Below are 15560 nucleotides of genomic sequence, written 5' to 3' on the forward strand. Positions count from 1 at the left end.
CGATCACGTTAAGGATCACTGAAAGAAGTCCCGCATATAGCACACAGCCTCGAAACGGACAGGCGACACGACCGGCGTGGCGCGTCCGACGTACCGTGATTACCGATGGCATGCGATCGTGTAAGTGTCTGTGAGAGTATCCGCACCACGCTGCAGATACAAAGGGACGCTTCATCGTTGCATCGGCGTCGAGTTACGTCTCGTTGCATCGGCATCGAGATCGCACTTCCGCTCCTTGTCGCGTAATTATTTCGATCTCGCGATCTCGCGGCTTTTTACATCAGCGCGGCTGCTCGGAAATGCGAGGCGTGCGTGCACGTCGTCGGTTACGCGTATACGACTCAAACGAACGAGATGTAACACAAACTCGTGTCTAACACGAGAACTACGCGGAGCAACGCGAGTTCGCGAATTCGCGCGTTCGCATATCAGGAATTGGAATTTCGTTCCCCCCCGTTTCGTTTAATTGCTCGCTCTCCTCTCGCGTACTCCTCTAATTACTCGGTCTTTAAAAGCTCTCGCTTTTGGAGAGCGGAACGTTATCGCGAACGTTATATATGTAATCTACTGTTGCAAGTCATAACGCTTCTGAATGAAACCAGCAAAGTTAGCTCCTGCTCCTGCGTGAATGAGGGATGGCTGCTATGAGGTTCGCTTCGAACGGAACGTCGAAAATAGCTCGAAAATAGCTCTTCAACCCGAAACTCTTATCAAACTGTCGCGCTATTAGGCCGCATTATGTCGTTACGGCCTACTCGCCGAAGTTCGTTCGGTTCGAGGCATCCGTACTTACGACGCAGTAAAAGCGGAAACTGGAGCGGCAAGCGTCTCAAATGAAGTTCCATGAAAATGTTAAACCCTAAGCATCCGGAACTTTGCATCCGCACAGAACGCTGCCTGCAAATACCGAAGTAGCACAGCGCTCGTACATCGATGAGATCGTTGATTACGAGTTTGAAGGAGCGTAATCTAAATGGCATTCGGATATTAATTACGTATCGATATTAATTATCTTAAATAACATTTACCGAAATATTAGATTAAATATTTTTTAACATAATTAAACAGTAAATACATTTCACCCCAGCCATCTCATTGGAAAGATCTCATAATTATTTTATAATGTTATTTTATAATGTTATACGCGTGATATTTAACAAATGTGGATCGGAATTAATTAATATATTATACTTATAATTAATTGTCGTATTATAGTCGACTCTTATCGCGTTGACATTCATGATTCGTTAATTTTAGATGTCGAAGCAAGCTCGACGAGAACCAGTTTTTTTCTGTATACCAAATTGAACTTGGTTTTTTTTTTTGCGAATGTTGTTAAGCGTAATGTGATTATGTGCTCAATGAGGACGGAATAATTAGGCTATCTGAGAGATGGCAGAAAGTAGTCGAAGAAACGGTCAATAACTTGCTTAATAAAGTTCTCATTTCTCATATAAAACTCGTTTCTAAATTTCCTTAATAAAAAAAGAAACAGAACTTCTTTAATCTAATAAAAAATAGTTGCATACAAATATTAATTACATATGCTACACACACACACACACACACACACACACACGCGCGCGCGCGCGCGCGCGCGCGCACACACACACACGCACACATGCATACATAGTCTATGCTCCAAAAACTATGAAAAATGGCACAAGCCAAGATTTCTAATAAAACATAAATCTGTCACGTTATGTTCACGTTATTTTATGTATTTTTTTTTCTGTTACAAAACAATATTGTATCACGACACTCGCAAATGCTGGCTCATTTCTGATCCCAAGTATCGAGACGGAGCCAGCCAGCTGCTGACTTACGAGCGATCGGTTGCCAAGGGTTTCTTTAGATGCGCGACGGAATTCGTATTACAGTTTAAGCCACGCGGGGGAAAGGGAGCGTTTAGCGTCGCGAGTATTGACGATCGACGGTCGATGGTGGGGAAACACGGTCGCCGCTTCTACATCTAGAAATCTGGGAATCTAAATTTCTCTCGTCGATGGGCGCCCACACGGCCTGAAAATCATGCACCCGCATTCCCAGAGTGTAGACAGGCTTGACGGCGTGATTGAGCGTTAAGTCGGACGGGGAGAGAGGGAGTTGGGGGAGATGAGGAGGGAACGAGCGGGACCCGCGGTTTGCAACATTTTTACAAAACCTCGTACGCCACTGTAGATCACACGAACGAATATTTATGCAATTACATTCATTTACATAATCTCGGGCATAATGACTCGCATTTATCATCCGTCGTCTTAATGTTCGCGCGAATGAATGCGCCCCGTTATGCGGACTAGAATAAAAACATCCAGCTATTCCGCAAACTAGATTGGGACTGTCTTTTGCAACTAGTGTCGTAGTTTCGCAAACAAATTCATACTTGTTCTATGCAGGATGTCAAATCATTAAATTGTAACTTTCGCCTATCGACATTTTTTTTTTTTTTTTTTTTATATGAATAAAAATGATCTTTGCTGATGATATCATGCTTCTGTATTAAATTCCTTATGTATTAAGTACAAATATAAATTCTCTTACTTTTCTTCATTTAAGTTTAATCTTGTTTTCACTCTTCTTCTCAGGTATTTATGGAACTAGCAATTACCGACACGTAGATCTGTGTGATGTGTAAATATATGTAAATGTTCGCAGTTGTGTTGAGTGTCTGCTAAGTTTAAATGTCCGTGCGCGGATCAGTAACCCCTATGTGCGGAGAACTTTGCCCACGAAAAAAAAAAAAAAACATTGGTGGTGTCATCTTCACGACGTTACCTGTCGACTGCATCGCAATCGTCAGCCTCGGTAAAGTAGAATTTATCATTCACGTCGATAATACAGCGCATGATGCAGGGATCTACCACACCCACAATAGTAAAAGACCTGTTCTTATCTTGCGCAAAAAGTTTACAGCTAAGAATAAAGTAGAAACAATTAATGTGCCATATACAGTTGCCTAGTTGAAAAATATATTTAAAAATATTTTTTTTCTGAAATATAAACTTTTTTTTTTTAAAATCTCTAAAAATTATATTAAAACATCGGGAGTGATATCTTCAAGTTTCTTCTTTGTTTTCAATTTTTACGGGACGAGACCATAAATATATAATATATTTTCACATCATATATTTTAAATATATTTTCACTGATTTTGCGTGCGTTCGACGATATAAATGGGATCGGTTTGGGGCTCGGTTGTTTAAAAGAACGAGCCATTGTCTTCCACACCGCAGCGGTTTTGCGGTTTAATAACCGGAACTCGGGGTAGCCGTCGTTTGTCAGTTCATTAGCGCGCTAACCGCGCTCTAAAAAGTCCTCGAAGGATCGTTCGCGCGAGAGCCTGCGTTTCGATCAACCGGCACGTCCGCTCTCAACATTGTAGCCTCTCGCCGTGAACGCAATAATCTTATTTGATCGCTCCGAGGGGAGGGCTCGGCAAAAATATGAGAAATATACTGTATCGTCCGTGCAGCGACTCTCAACCCAGATCGCTCGAGGGTGTCACGAACATCGTCCATCGGAGATGCCGTATCGAAAAATGTTCGTCCGAAACGTATATATATATATATATATATATATATATATATATATATATATATATATGACAAACGTCATATACAATAAGTATAATAAATAAATATCTTTTTGCGCCCAGCAGCGCTGTTACTTCTTTTAAAAATTTATGTAACACATTAAACAAAAAAAGGAAACGTCTCGAAAAAAATTAGAATATACGGAACCATTATCTAAGTGATAATTATGAAGGCACTTTAAATAATAAATTAAAATTAGATTACGATTGGATTTTAGACGTTGCCACCGGCTTACCATAGAACACTAGTGCAAACCGGAATCCGCTTGTTTGTTCATGACGTTATCTTCCAGACGTAGAGTAATGCCATGTGTCCGGATCCGGTTTGTACTAAAGTGCATTCGGCCACCATCTGTGTTGACAAAAAGAAATTTCATTTCGGGGGAAAGGAATGAGAGGAGAAGCGCACGGAAGTGCATCGAGAGAGCGCCTCGTCCGTGAGATTCCGAGAAGATTTTGATCGCGGCTTGTATCTTAAGCCGTCCTAATCCAATTCCGCCGCTTGTATATATCTTTCAGCATACTAGACACTGTGATAAACGATTTCACCATCCGGCCGTTCGTAATCGCGTCGAGACGATGTATTATAAAAGGCACCGTTACAATTAGCGTTTGTAGCGAGCAATTTCAGATCGGCGCCCGCGGGACGAAAAAAGAAAGAGAGAAAGACAAAGAGAGAGAGAGAGAGAGAGAGAGAGAGAGAGAACATGCGCTTATCGCAAGCTCCGATCGGCAGCGTGTCTGCACACAAGGCAGGAAGGTGCAAGCGGATAAATTTCGTTTAACGCAACGATCATTAAATCGTGACCGGGGCCGCGTCTCGTTGGGCGTTATCTGAAAAACTTTTACACGCTGGCAGGCGCGCGAATGAAACGCGAAAGTTGCTGAAGAGAATAAAATTTATGGCGATACGCGTCGCGGGTGCAACCTTTCGGACTCGCATCGGTTGCGCACGAGAGAGAGAGAGAGAGAGAGAGAGAGAGAGAGAGAGAGAGAGAAAAGAAAAAACCAACCGCGCGATTGCAAATTTATTCGACTCGCGGCGATATCACCTTCCCGCGAGATGACACGCGATGATACCGCCAATATGAAAGCGAAATAAATATCATTCCAAAAATAGCCTTCAATTCGTCGCGCAATATCGCTCTTTTGCGTAACGCAATAATAAATTTTTATAAAAGGTGCGCCCGCAGGTACACGCTGCAAATCTTTATTTCGCGCGCAAAAGTTTTTTTTTTTATTTCTCAATCAATTATTAATCATAATAATCGATAAAATGAAATTTCGGCTCCGATAATTCTGGTTCGGGTGGACTTTATCTCACGATCATTACGGTCGATTTGAATAACTTTCGAAAGCGATGTACGGAGCGCGAGGCACAAGCCGGGGATGCACAAAAGGGACTCCTGGCCGGCAGAAGAAACGTCGCATGTCGCGCGAGAGTGGACTACGATGGCTCAAATAGCCCGTATTTCAATAATGATAAATCACTCTGGTCCGACGCAACGACAGATACAGCCGGGCTTGAAGATCTCACCATGAGATATCACCGTAAGGGGTCTATCTCGTGGCTTCTATCTTATAGATATGGTCCCGGACTCTACAGGGTGATTCAAGCTAAAGATAATCTCTCAGAGCCACCCGAATGTCTTCCTTCGCAAACACGATATTTCCCATTGTCACCGAGAGATCTACTCATGGACGTTCGTCCGTCACGGGATCATTTCATCTCCCTTTTCTTTATATTATACATCAGTCACGATGATAAAATTCCCGTAACGTCACGTGTGTACAATCCTCCTGGTACCCTCAATATCAGGAGAAACTATTTACTTTGTGCAATATATTTCTTCGCAGCGATATAACACGTTTGTGTAAACTGTTAAAGATTTCAATGTATACCGGGAAGCTTTTAGAAATATCGATATATTCTCGGGGCAACACTTTAGACACTTGCGTGCGACGGGGAGACCTCGCGCGCTTCTTGCAACATCATTTGTAATAATTTTCCCGCTATCGTTCCGTTCGTCCTCGATGAGCGAGGACTCGCTCGTCGTCCTATCGGCCAGTTCTATACGTGCTTCCAACATCGCGCTCATACCCAGATGCGTGGCACGTAAAGAAATCACGCGAAGATAACTCTTACACGGAGATATTATGTTGTGATATACGCCCGGCTGCCCAAGTATTACTCACCCCGGACGGGCGAGGTGTGTGTGTGTGTGTGTGTGTGTGTGTGTGCGCGCGCGCGCGCGCGCGCGCGTGTGTCACGGTCTCGTATTCTCGAAAGCAATGAATACGGGATGCGGGATCAATTCAAATGGATTAAGTGCATTCGAGATCGGGATTGTAAGAAGGAAGGAAAGTATTCGATGCATCGGTGGTGCACGATCGTGATCGATCCGAGGTGGTTCATTAGACATTTGAATTTTCTTATGCCCTTTCTCCCCCCCCCCCCTCCTCCTCCTCCGAGTCGAAGTTTTGATCCTTGGTTAAATTTTTAATTCTACAATGCAGTAGAAGCTAAGATATTAAGATAGATTCATAATATAGTTTGCTCTTACTTTAATCTTAATATCGCTAAGTGTAAAGTCAAAGTAACACCAGAAATTTGAAAGCATGCCGAATAGAAATTTTTGAATTAGAATTTTTACATCCATTCTGATACTATATATATATATATATATATAAAGCAGACTTCTTTTGATATAATTTAACACCTACAACCTATTTAGAATTACAAAATTCTATTGAAAATAGCTGCATTTTTAAACTTCAAGGTAGGAAACTGTGTGTTTGTTTTATTTCAAGTGCAAAAATAAAAACTCATTCATGTAAAATAAACTTCTAACGATCTTGTAAAACCTAAATGTTTAAAAGTTTTAAAGTCAAAAATAGAAATAAAATTTCGACTCAGATAATTTCAAGGTAGCATTAAAATTAAATCCGTGGAATCCATAGTTTAAAAGAGGAGTTTAATAAATAAAACATCGTCAAAGCGAGTTTTTCCTAGTTTTTCCTAGTTTCTCCTAGAATATTAAAATAGATGTAAACTACCTTTAAGAATGTTAAAGTAATATTAAAACGTCGAGGTCACAACGAAGTCGCTCGAGTATTTTGATCGAACTATAGATCCAAGTTTTCAACATTCGACATTGGCATAAAAAAAAACAAAGCTCACGAGGATGAGCTGCATATCGAACGTGGTAACGCAGACGAGTCGTCTTTTCGACGACCAGTTCGTTCTATTTCCGACGTGATGTTACACGATTATTCCCTCCTTAAACCTTGCACGTGTCACACGGCAGCCGCATACCTGATGATGTCGCGCTCTTTTCTCTCGTCGCCACTTCTGTCGCCGGTCTTTCGCGCGCATCATCGTGAATCGCCTAACCGCGTCAACTCCACGTCTCACGTATGCGATACGTAATTTGCCGGTCGACGAAACTACGCGAGGAAAATCGTAGAAATCGCGAGGGAATTTCTTTCAGCCCCACGATATGACGTTCAATTTTAAAATACTACCGACGAAGATTTTCTCTCGGAAACTTTTTCTCTCATCGTAAAAGTAAATCCTAATCTAAATCTTCTCTCATCATTCCTCTTAATTCGATTATCACCACGTGCATCGGCGATAACGATTTGCGAATCGAAAGAAGAGTATCGGCGCCTTTACGTGCCTTCCTTTCCGCGGAGCCTCGGCTGGTCGTTACGCCACCAGTTTGCGTAATTCTATGAAATCTCTTCACGGTCGCGTCCCATCGCGAGTCTCTCATTTCGCCGCGTGCTTCGAAATCATATAAATTTAACGTCACATTCTCCCGACCGCGTATAAACATTACTAGCAATTTTCCGTCCGCGGACGACCGTAATCTGCGTGGCTTTCAACGCCGGCGAAAATGCACACGTCTGATGCGCCGGATGCGTAGATTACGCGTCCCTGACCTAGGCTGTCTCGATTTTATAGAGTTAAAAGAGCCGGGGCGACGAGCGAGTGCCGACCGTGACAAATATTTAAGTACACAGTGAGAGAATCTTCGGTTGATTTCACGGTGATTATCGTGATTTCGTTTCGCGGATTGGTAATCTCCTTGCGCGATTCAAGAGCGAACAACAAGAGGGAAATCTCGCGAGAAAAATTTGCACAACGGGCACGTTAACGTACGATGTAGCGGCCGTTAAAGGGATATTTGATTTTCCGAAGCTAACAGTCAACTCTCTCTCTCCCCGATGCAATTAACGTTTCCAATATGTCCCCGCGTTGATCGATATTCGGGAAAGCGCGATGCCACGGGCGTGTGTTACATTTCGAGAGGTAATTTATGAGTTTCGGGTTGAAACGCAGCACGAACGCGGGCACGTGCTACCGCGAACGAATCTGCGGATATACCACCATCGTATTTACATCCCGGATGAAACCGTCGTGCGGGGAAACGTGCCCGGCGCGCTCTGAAAACGTACGATAAGAGGAGGGAAATAATGGCGAGGGGGAAAAGAGAGGAAGAGAGAGAGAGAGAGAGAGAGAGAGAGAGAGAGAGAGAGAGAGAGAGAGGAAAGAGGAAAAAAGGAGAGCAGCGCGTCCGGGGAGCGCTTTTCTCCGTAGAGATGGACGCCGGTGTTTAAAATCAAACGGAAACCCAGTTAAGCCCAGTGTGTACCTCTCCAGCATCCACTAATAATAGAGCAGATACTGGAAGGATAGAAATACGACTTCCTCCCCCTTCGGCACGCCGCGCTCGCCCCGCGTCCTAAAAATAACGTCGAACGGACGTTCGACACACGCTCCCCATCGGGGCGGGGAGAAAAAAAAGGGCGAGGACGAGCCGCGGGGCGGCTGTCCGATTCAAACAGTAGACATCCCGCGCCAGCACGTGCTACCCACTTATCCCCCGGCGATAAGCCCGGCTTATTTGTGCGTGCGTGTGCGTGTGCGTGCGCGCGCGATGGGTCGCGACCCGGAAAGCGTGTGAACTTGTAACCCCGCTGGGGGGGTTCTTCGAACCGCGTCGCGGACTCGACTTGGCGATCGATTTTATCGAGAGTCCGGATGAGCGTGGAAGATTGCAAGTCCGGAATTGTGTTTAGTCTGCGAGGCATATATTTATGCAACGTATTTATTCGCCGAGCGTCGTGAGCTTTAAACAAAAAGATTTTTCTTTATGTATAAGATCTCATATAATTTACACAGCGAGGTTGTGATTAAATTTTCTTCGATTTTGCCACAGGCATGCCTTTGAATTTACATTTGTTTAACGTATGTTTTTTTTTTTCTCTTTCTTTCTTTTCCTTTTACTCTTCCGCGTATGCGCGAGTGCGTAGCTCCGGCGCATATTTGCTTGAATTCGATTGATCAAATAGAGAACCGCGCGGTTCTTCGTCTGGGTGAGGCGGTTCTCGGGTCAAAGGGTCGATACCGGCTGCAGGTCTACGAACGGTATTGCGATCCGCATTACGGCTCCATTCATAGGAAATGCTATATCCATTACGCACATAAGTGACTATACGTTCGGTGAACTCGATCTGCACGCTGCGCGTTTCGAAATACAATACTGGCTAATACTGTCGTTTTGCATTATCCAGTTCGCCGAAATGTAATAGAATTTTATTTCGTACAATTGGAGTTGTTCTCCCTTCGACGTAACGTCGTCAAAAGTGCAAACAAGTAATAAAATTCTATTCTTCTTTTAATTTAAAATGTTAAAATTAATTTGAAGTTTAAGTTTCAAATAAATTTAACTTTAATAGAATTTCAATCTGCTTGACTATTAAAATATTTAAAAACTAAAAGTTATAACGCAGCGCAGCGACTTGAGTAGTATAATTTTAATGCGGCACGATGTAATTTCATATTCTCTATTTTTCGTGTCGTCTCGTGTATCTTGTTCGAAGCGCCCCCCGATTATTCGCGATAATCACGCGATCATAAGATGACTTCGAGAATAAATGCGCATCGTCCCTTTACATTTATTTTACCTGTCACAGCACAATACGTGACGTGAATTCTTGTCCGATGACTGCTGATCAATGTAAACGCGTAGCCTTTCACGCAGGATAAAAGGATTCGATCGAATCTCTTGGTTGCCTATTGCGCGACATCGCGATCTTCGATGTGTAACCTCGCGAGTTCCCGCACTTCATTTGTCACTCGAAAGATCGGCTGATAACGAGTAAGATAATCTTCAAAATCAAACGTTGCGGCATGCGGTTTTTTTCTACATCAAAAAGTCCTCGATTATTTTTTTTTAAGTATGTAATGTGCATTAATAACACAGTACAATAAATTACGTACATTAATGACGCGAAGGCTGTGCAAATCTTGTTTCAGGATCATAAACGTTAATTCACGCGAGGCAGATAAGACGCCTACTTCGTGAAACCCGTCGCGCGATGTTAAATCCTTCGTCGAAGGTTCGCTTCTCTCTTTCTGACTTCCGTAACAGCGTGTCTCCACGAAGCGGGGATTTCGTCGTCGTCTCTGTCGAATCGCGCGCTACCGATCGCGGCAGTAAAACGGAATCCCGACGGAGGCGTTAGGCTCGCTCGTTTCGGCGCGCGGCAAACGGCGCGGGACGGGTTAAAGGCGAGTTAATGGCGAGCCGTCTGCGCGGAAAAATGTCGACGGACGACCGGTCAGTCGAGGATAGTCGATCCTTCTTTCTCTCCAGAGGGGAAAGACTTTTCCGGCGACTCGCCGCGAGGACCTTTTCGTGGCCGAGCGTCTATCTTCGCGCGATCGCGAAGTCGTGGCACACACCGGGGTGAAAGCGAGTCGCCGCAACATAAACATCGCGGATAACGATTACGATAAAACCCACAACGAAACGACCAATTCCTCATCCAGGCGAAATGCCGTGTCGCTTATTCGGTTTCTCTTTCAGACGTATCGATTTCTTTCGGTGGGGTCGGCGCAACATGATCAAATCATTATTTTTATTACTCGGAGACTTTTAACGTTAGATATCTCCCCGACAACATTAAACCACAAATTAAAATCCTATTAAAGCAAGATTCGTTTGAAGTTACACGATAAAATATACCGCTTATCGTGTTTCATAATTCGTAAATTATATATCTATATAATTATTTATGAATTAAACGATAAATGCATGAAATATTTTTTTAATACATATATATTTAGCTTGACATGTTGACAGGTGCTGCGCCAACATTTAAAAATTATATCTAGCAGGTGTTAAAGCTCGATGACGTCTTATTAAATGATTGGAATTAACCTTAATTAAAACCTTGGCTTCGCATTTGTTTACTTAGAAATAAATGCCTATATGAAAAGCGTTATATACAAGATTATTGTTCGGAGACACGCCATATGACCGCTTGAATCGGCCAGGCGGGGGACGGCGACCTCGTCCGGCACGATCCTTTGTCAAAGTCCCTTAATCACAGTCTCATTTCTCAAACCTCGGATCTCCCGCGGATCTCCGAGCGTGGAGTACGCGGCGTGACGAACGACTCAATTATTGCCCGGCGCACCCCCTCGAGGGGGACTTCACTTACCTCTTCCACGAGGGATCTCTGCATATTGGTCCAGCACAGTTTGCATGGGCACACGTCCTTACTCGCCTCCTTCGGATTCTCATTCCGCTCGCGGTCCCGCGCGTTACCGGCGGTCTGATGCGGCGGCGGCGGCGGCACCGGCGGCGGCAGCGGGCTGGTGGCCACCTCGAGGCTGTCCGAGCTCGAATTGTGGCGTCGCGGCGGCGTGATGTTGCTGCCGACGTTCGCCTGCTGGCAGGTCGCCTGCCTGATCTCGCACGACCTGCCGTGCTCGTTGCCGCACTTGACGGTATGCGACGGGGACATGTACAGATTCAGCATGCACTTGTTGCTCGGTTGCTGCGGCTGCGGCCGCAGGAAGTCGTCCAGAAGATAAAAGCTTTGCGCGCGGCTCGATCGCGTGGTGGAGACCGTGCCGCGGGTCTCCACGGCGCTCTTCTGTTCCACGGCTCGGCAGTGTTCGCGTCCTTCCCCTCGATTGCCCCTGCATTGTTCGAGGTCATCCAACTGATGTCGATTACGCTGTGCGACGTGTCTCTCGTCGAGCTCGCGGTCATTTGTCGGATCGTTATCTTGGTACAACCTGCGGCTGACCTTCGACCTGCCGGCAACCTGGCCAAACTCTCCGTTCTCCCGATAAACGTCTCTACTGACGCGAGAGACTCGCGCCGAGTAGGACGTCGGCTGTTGGTAGCGCGTCTTGCAGCTCGAGCCGCGCGACTCCTCGCGGAAGTGATGATCGCCCTCGATCATGGACACGCTCATGTTGTGCGACAGAGAGTTCTGGCTGACGTGAGAGTTACCGCTGGCGCCGGCGGGAGTCCTCAAAAGTGCGCCGAGAGACCGCCACTTCCGGTCCTGTTGGTTCGTCGATGTAGAGGAGACCGACGATCTGTTCCACTTCCTCTCGTTCGACGGGGAGGTCAGCAGGCTGTTACCCACGGACCACTTCCGCTCGTTCGTAGGCGACGTCATCGACGATGACCACTTTCTCTCGTTGGAAGGCGATGCCATCGAAGCGCCCGACCATTTCCGTTCCGACGACGGTACACTGATCGCGGCGGCGCCAGTTGCGTTCAGCTGCTCCTCCCGTTGTCGGGCCTTCCACCAGGATGACGTTGAAGTGAAAAGGATCAGCGCGCCCCGCAGAGGGTTCTGATTCTTGGCTGTTCCCTTCGGCGAGAGATCGCGGTGGTCCTTGACTTTCAACGAGCAGTCCCTGAAGTTGGAGTCGCATTCGCGATCGCTGAACGCAGCGGCGTCGCGCTGTTCCCTCAGGGCGTTCTTCGCGGCCGCCACCTCTTCCTCGTGATACAAGGTCGCATTCGTGCTGCGCAATCGTGGTCGCATCCTCACAAAGCCGTAATCGTTGCCGTCCTGAAGGACGGAATCAAACGGCTCGCGGGACTGTTGCTGCTGATGGTGTTGCAGGAGAGAGCAATGCGTGGTCGCCACAGACGCGGCGGCCGCCGCCGCCGCCGCCGCTGCCGCCGCTGCCGCCGCATGGCCGCTGGACGTATACTGATGATGACCGTTGCTCAGCTGCAGACTCGGTTGTTGCAGCAGCGTCGAGGTCCTCGCGCGATGACCTTCGCCAGCGGTGCCGCGTTGCAAGCACGAGAAGCTCGCCGAGTGCCGTAAGCTCGAGGGCGTGTTGCCCGGCTGACTCACGCCCAACATGTCGCCACCTTTTATTTTCAGTCTTTGATCTCGAGGGAGAGAACGGGTATGTATATATTAATGTAAAACGTGTGTACGTGTGTACGTGTGTACGTGACGAGGGCAGAGCTGACACGAAGGGGGATGAGGTGAAGAGAAGAGAGGGGAGGGCAGGTGGAGAGGCAGTTAGCAAGGAGCGAAAGCTAAGATCGGCCGAGGAACGGTTCAGCGAACGGAGCGGCAATCTAGCTCGTCGTTACTCCTGGCAGTGTTTTTATCAGTCTCGCGATAACATCCGGCGTATTCCCTCGCGAGGAAGCAAAGAGGAATCTCTCCTTCTTTTCTTCTACGCTGACCTGTTCTTCCCTCGGTCAATTCCTCTTCCCTGTATCGCGCGCATCATCATCATCGTCTTGACTTGAAATTCATGCAGTTCTTTCTCTTTCTCTCTCTTTCTTTCTCTCGTCGAAAAGCCCTGCCACACGGGCTACATCCTCGTCGCTGTCTCTCGTTATTGTACGCGGTGCCTATAGGTTGTACGAGATCTGTAACAGAAATTAGGAACAGGGTAGGGAGCAGCAACTCAAAAGAAAAATGGCTGCGATGAAATAAAGCGTCGGTCGATGGCTCATCCGTGAAAAATCAAAATGCTCGACGAGATGAATGGGGGAGGGCGGCGTTGCGGGGATAGGGGGAGAATGATTTCGTTACGATCCGCATGAAATGTGAGTAAAATCGCGATAATGTGATATTGATTCCTGAAGTTGGCTGTTTGATGATGGTCGGGTATTGGTTGCACGAATTGATTTGTCGAAGAGATCGGTAAAGGTTGAAGGGGTGATTCCGCCGGCATTCTGGTGGGTTCGAGGCAAGATATCGGAATTTCTACCGATATATTTTCTATAAACCGCGTTTTCTATGCGCAAACAGCGAATTGGAACGTGAGTTCTTTTCTTAGAAATAACACAAAAGTTCTAAGCTAAGAAATATCACGTTGGATATGATCGATGCATAATTAATATGCGATTAATAGATAAAATTAACATTGATGTAAAATGAATTAAGATAAAATTTATAAGCATCTTATTATAATGTGAAATATTTCTTCGCAGAAATTTAAATTAAAAAAATAAAATAAAATAAATAACTTTGTAACGCTCAATCCAGCCTATATTTATATGTACATTCTCGATATAAACAACACTATCGTCACAAAGTACATTACAACATAGTATCGCCTCTCTCGCGGGCACTAAAATATGATGTTAGGAAATTAGATGTAAATGTGAGGATAGATATGAATAGAAGTACAGAATTAGAGCGTATCACGTTCGGATGCAAATATGATGTTTGTTTGCTGTTTGATTATACACTTTCCAAAGTCGAGTTGTACGCTGCTGAAATTGCAACACGAAACGCATAATGAGAATGTAACGATAACAGAATTTTCACAGAAACACTGTCAACGATAATAAGATGTAAGTATGATTAATGAAACATAACCGTGAGTCAAGAGTCTTGAGTACAATGATTAAAAGTCAATGATGCATCGGCATGCTCCTCGATGCAGAATGCAATCTATCAGAAAAAAAGCTGTGGGGGGAAAAAAAATGGGAAACGAGAATCGTGGCACTATCTCGTGTATAAGGGCGAAGGAGAGGAAAAGAATTCGCTTCAGAATTGAAGGCATCCTCTTTTAAACCTGCAGAATTGACACGATTATTTCCTAATTAACGCAGACCGAAATTGACGTGATTAACATTCGTAAAGAACGACCAATTATAAAGATCCGGTCCATCCGAAACAACGAAATACTATATACGTTATTTAAAAATCAATTTAAAAGTAAGAGAAGAGATGCACGTAGCGCGAAACTTTCATGTTTCTTCAAGCGGAACGTCTATCGGCGAAGACAAACATTAAGAAGACGCGGAAGGGCCGCGTCATCGTGACACTTAGGTCAATCTCAGGCGCTAATTAAGTGTTCCCTCTTGCTGCTTCAGTTTTGTCAATACGTCGTGTCGTCACACGAGATATATATATATATATATATATATATATATATATATATATATATCCGTTAGACGATTTGACTCGCTCGTATCGTATAGATTTTACGCAGTTGTCCACAGATTCCGCGACACCCTATAGGCACGAGATCGAAACGGAATCCGCTCGCTCGCGCCGAGTTCTGTACGATCGAAACGAGTTGTATACACCGCTCCCTCTGGATTTCTCTGGCAACGGTCTACTACGCGTCTGCACGTATGTAGGTGCGGACGCAAAACAGTGAAAGGTTTTTCAAGGCGGGAAAGCAAGTGACACCTACACGTCGGCACACGACGTGTCGAGGCGCGCGGCAGCAGCGGCGACGTGCGCGATGCGAAAAGGCAAGGCCGTTTCGCGCGGATAAAAGTCGCTTGCGAAACCGAGTCCTGTCGCAACAATAATGACGCGTAATGGGAATAGCCGCGGATCGCGCGCGGAGACCGTCAATTTCGCGCGCCGCCAATTAGATATCGGACGTTCGCCGTTGCCGATCGATCGATCGCGATCTTTTCCGCGCGCGCGCGCGATTACCCATTCGTCGGGGCGAGCTTGTTCGCGCGCCGCCCGCCTCTTTCCTTTCCTTTTAGCGCAATCTCTCTGTCCTTGAGATCGACATTTTTCGGACACCTCACCTATACGAATCGATTTCTTTCTTCTTCTCTATCTTTTTTTTTCTCCCCCCCCCCCCTCCGAGAACGCGTAACGTAATTTATTCCGACGCGATCGCGGCGTCACGTACGCA

General features: G+C 45.7%; 1 protein-coding gene across 2 annotated transcripts in view; it reads right to left on the reverse strand.

Moving 5' to 3' along the window:
• Positions 1 to 15560, reverse strand: part of LOC105432539 (uncharacterized) — a 149440-nt gene that overhangs the window by 85291 nt on the left and 48589 nt on the right. For both annotated transcript variants that reach the window (XM_089085575.1, XM_089085574.1), the window contains exon 2: positions 11111 to 13314. In XM_089085575.1, the coding sequence (XP_088941701.1) occupies positions 11111 to 12790 (1680 nt within the window). In that variant the 5' untranslated portion in view covers positions 12791 to 13314. The remainder of the gene's footprint in view (positions 1 to 11110; positions 13315 to 15560) is intronic.

The sequence above is a fragment of the Pogonomyrmex barbatus genome, unplaced genomic scaffold (genome assembly GCF_055798465.1).
Source record: "Pogonomyrmex barbatus isolate J1 unplaced genomic scaffold, ASM5579846v1 scaffold10, whole genome shotgun sequence".
NCBI lineage: Eukaryota > Metazoa > Arthropoda > Insecta > Hymenoptera > Formicidae > Pogonomyrmex > Pogonomyrmex barbatus.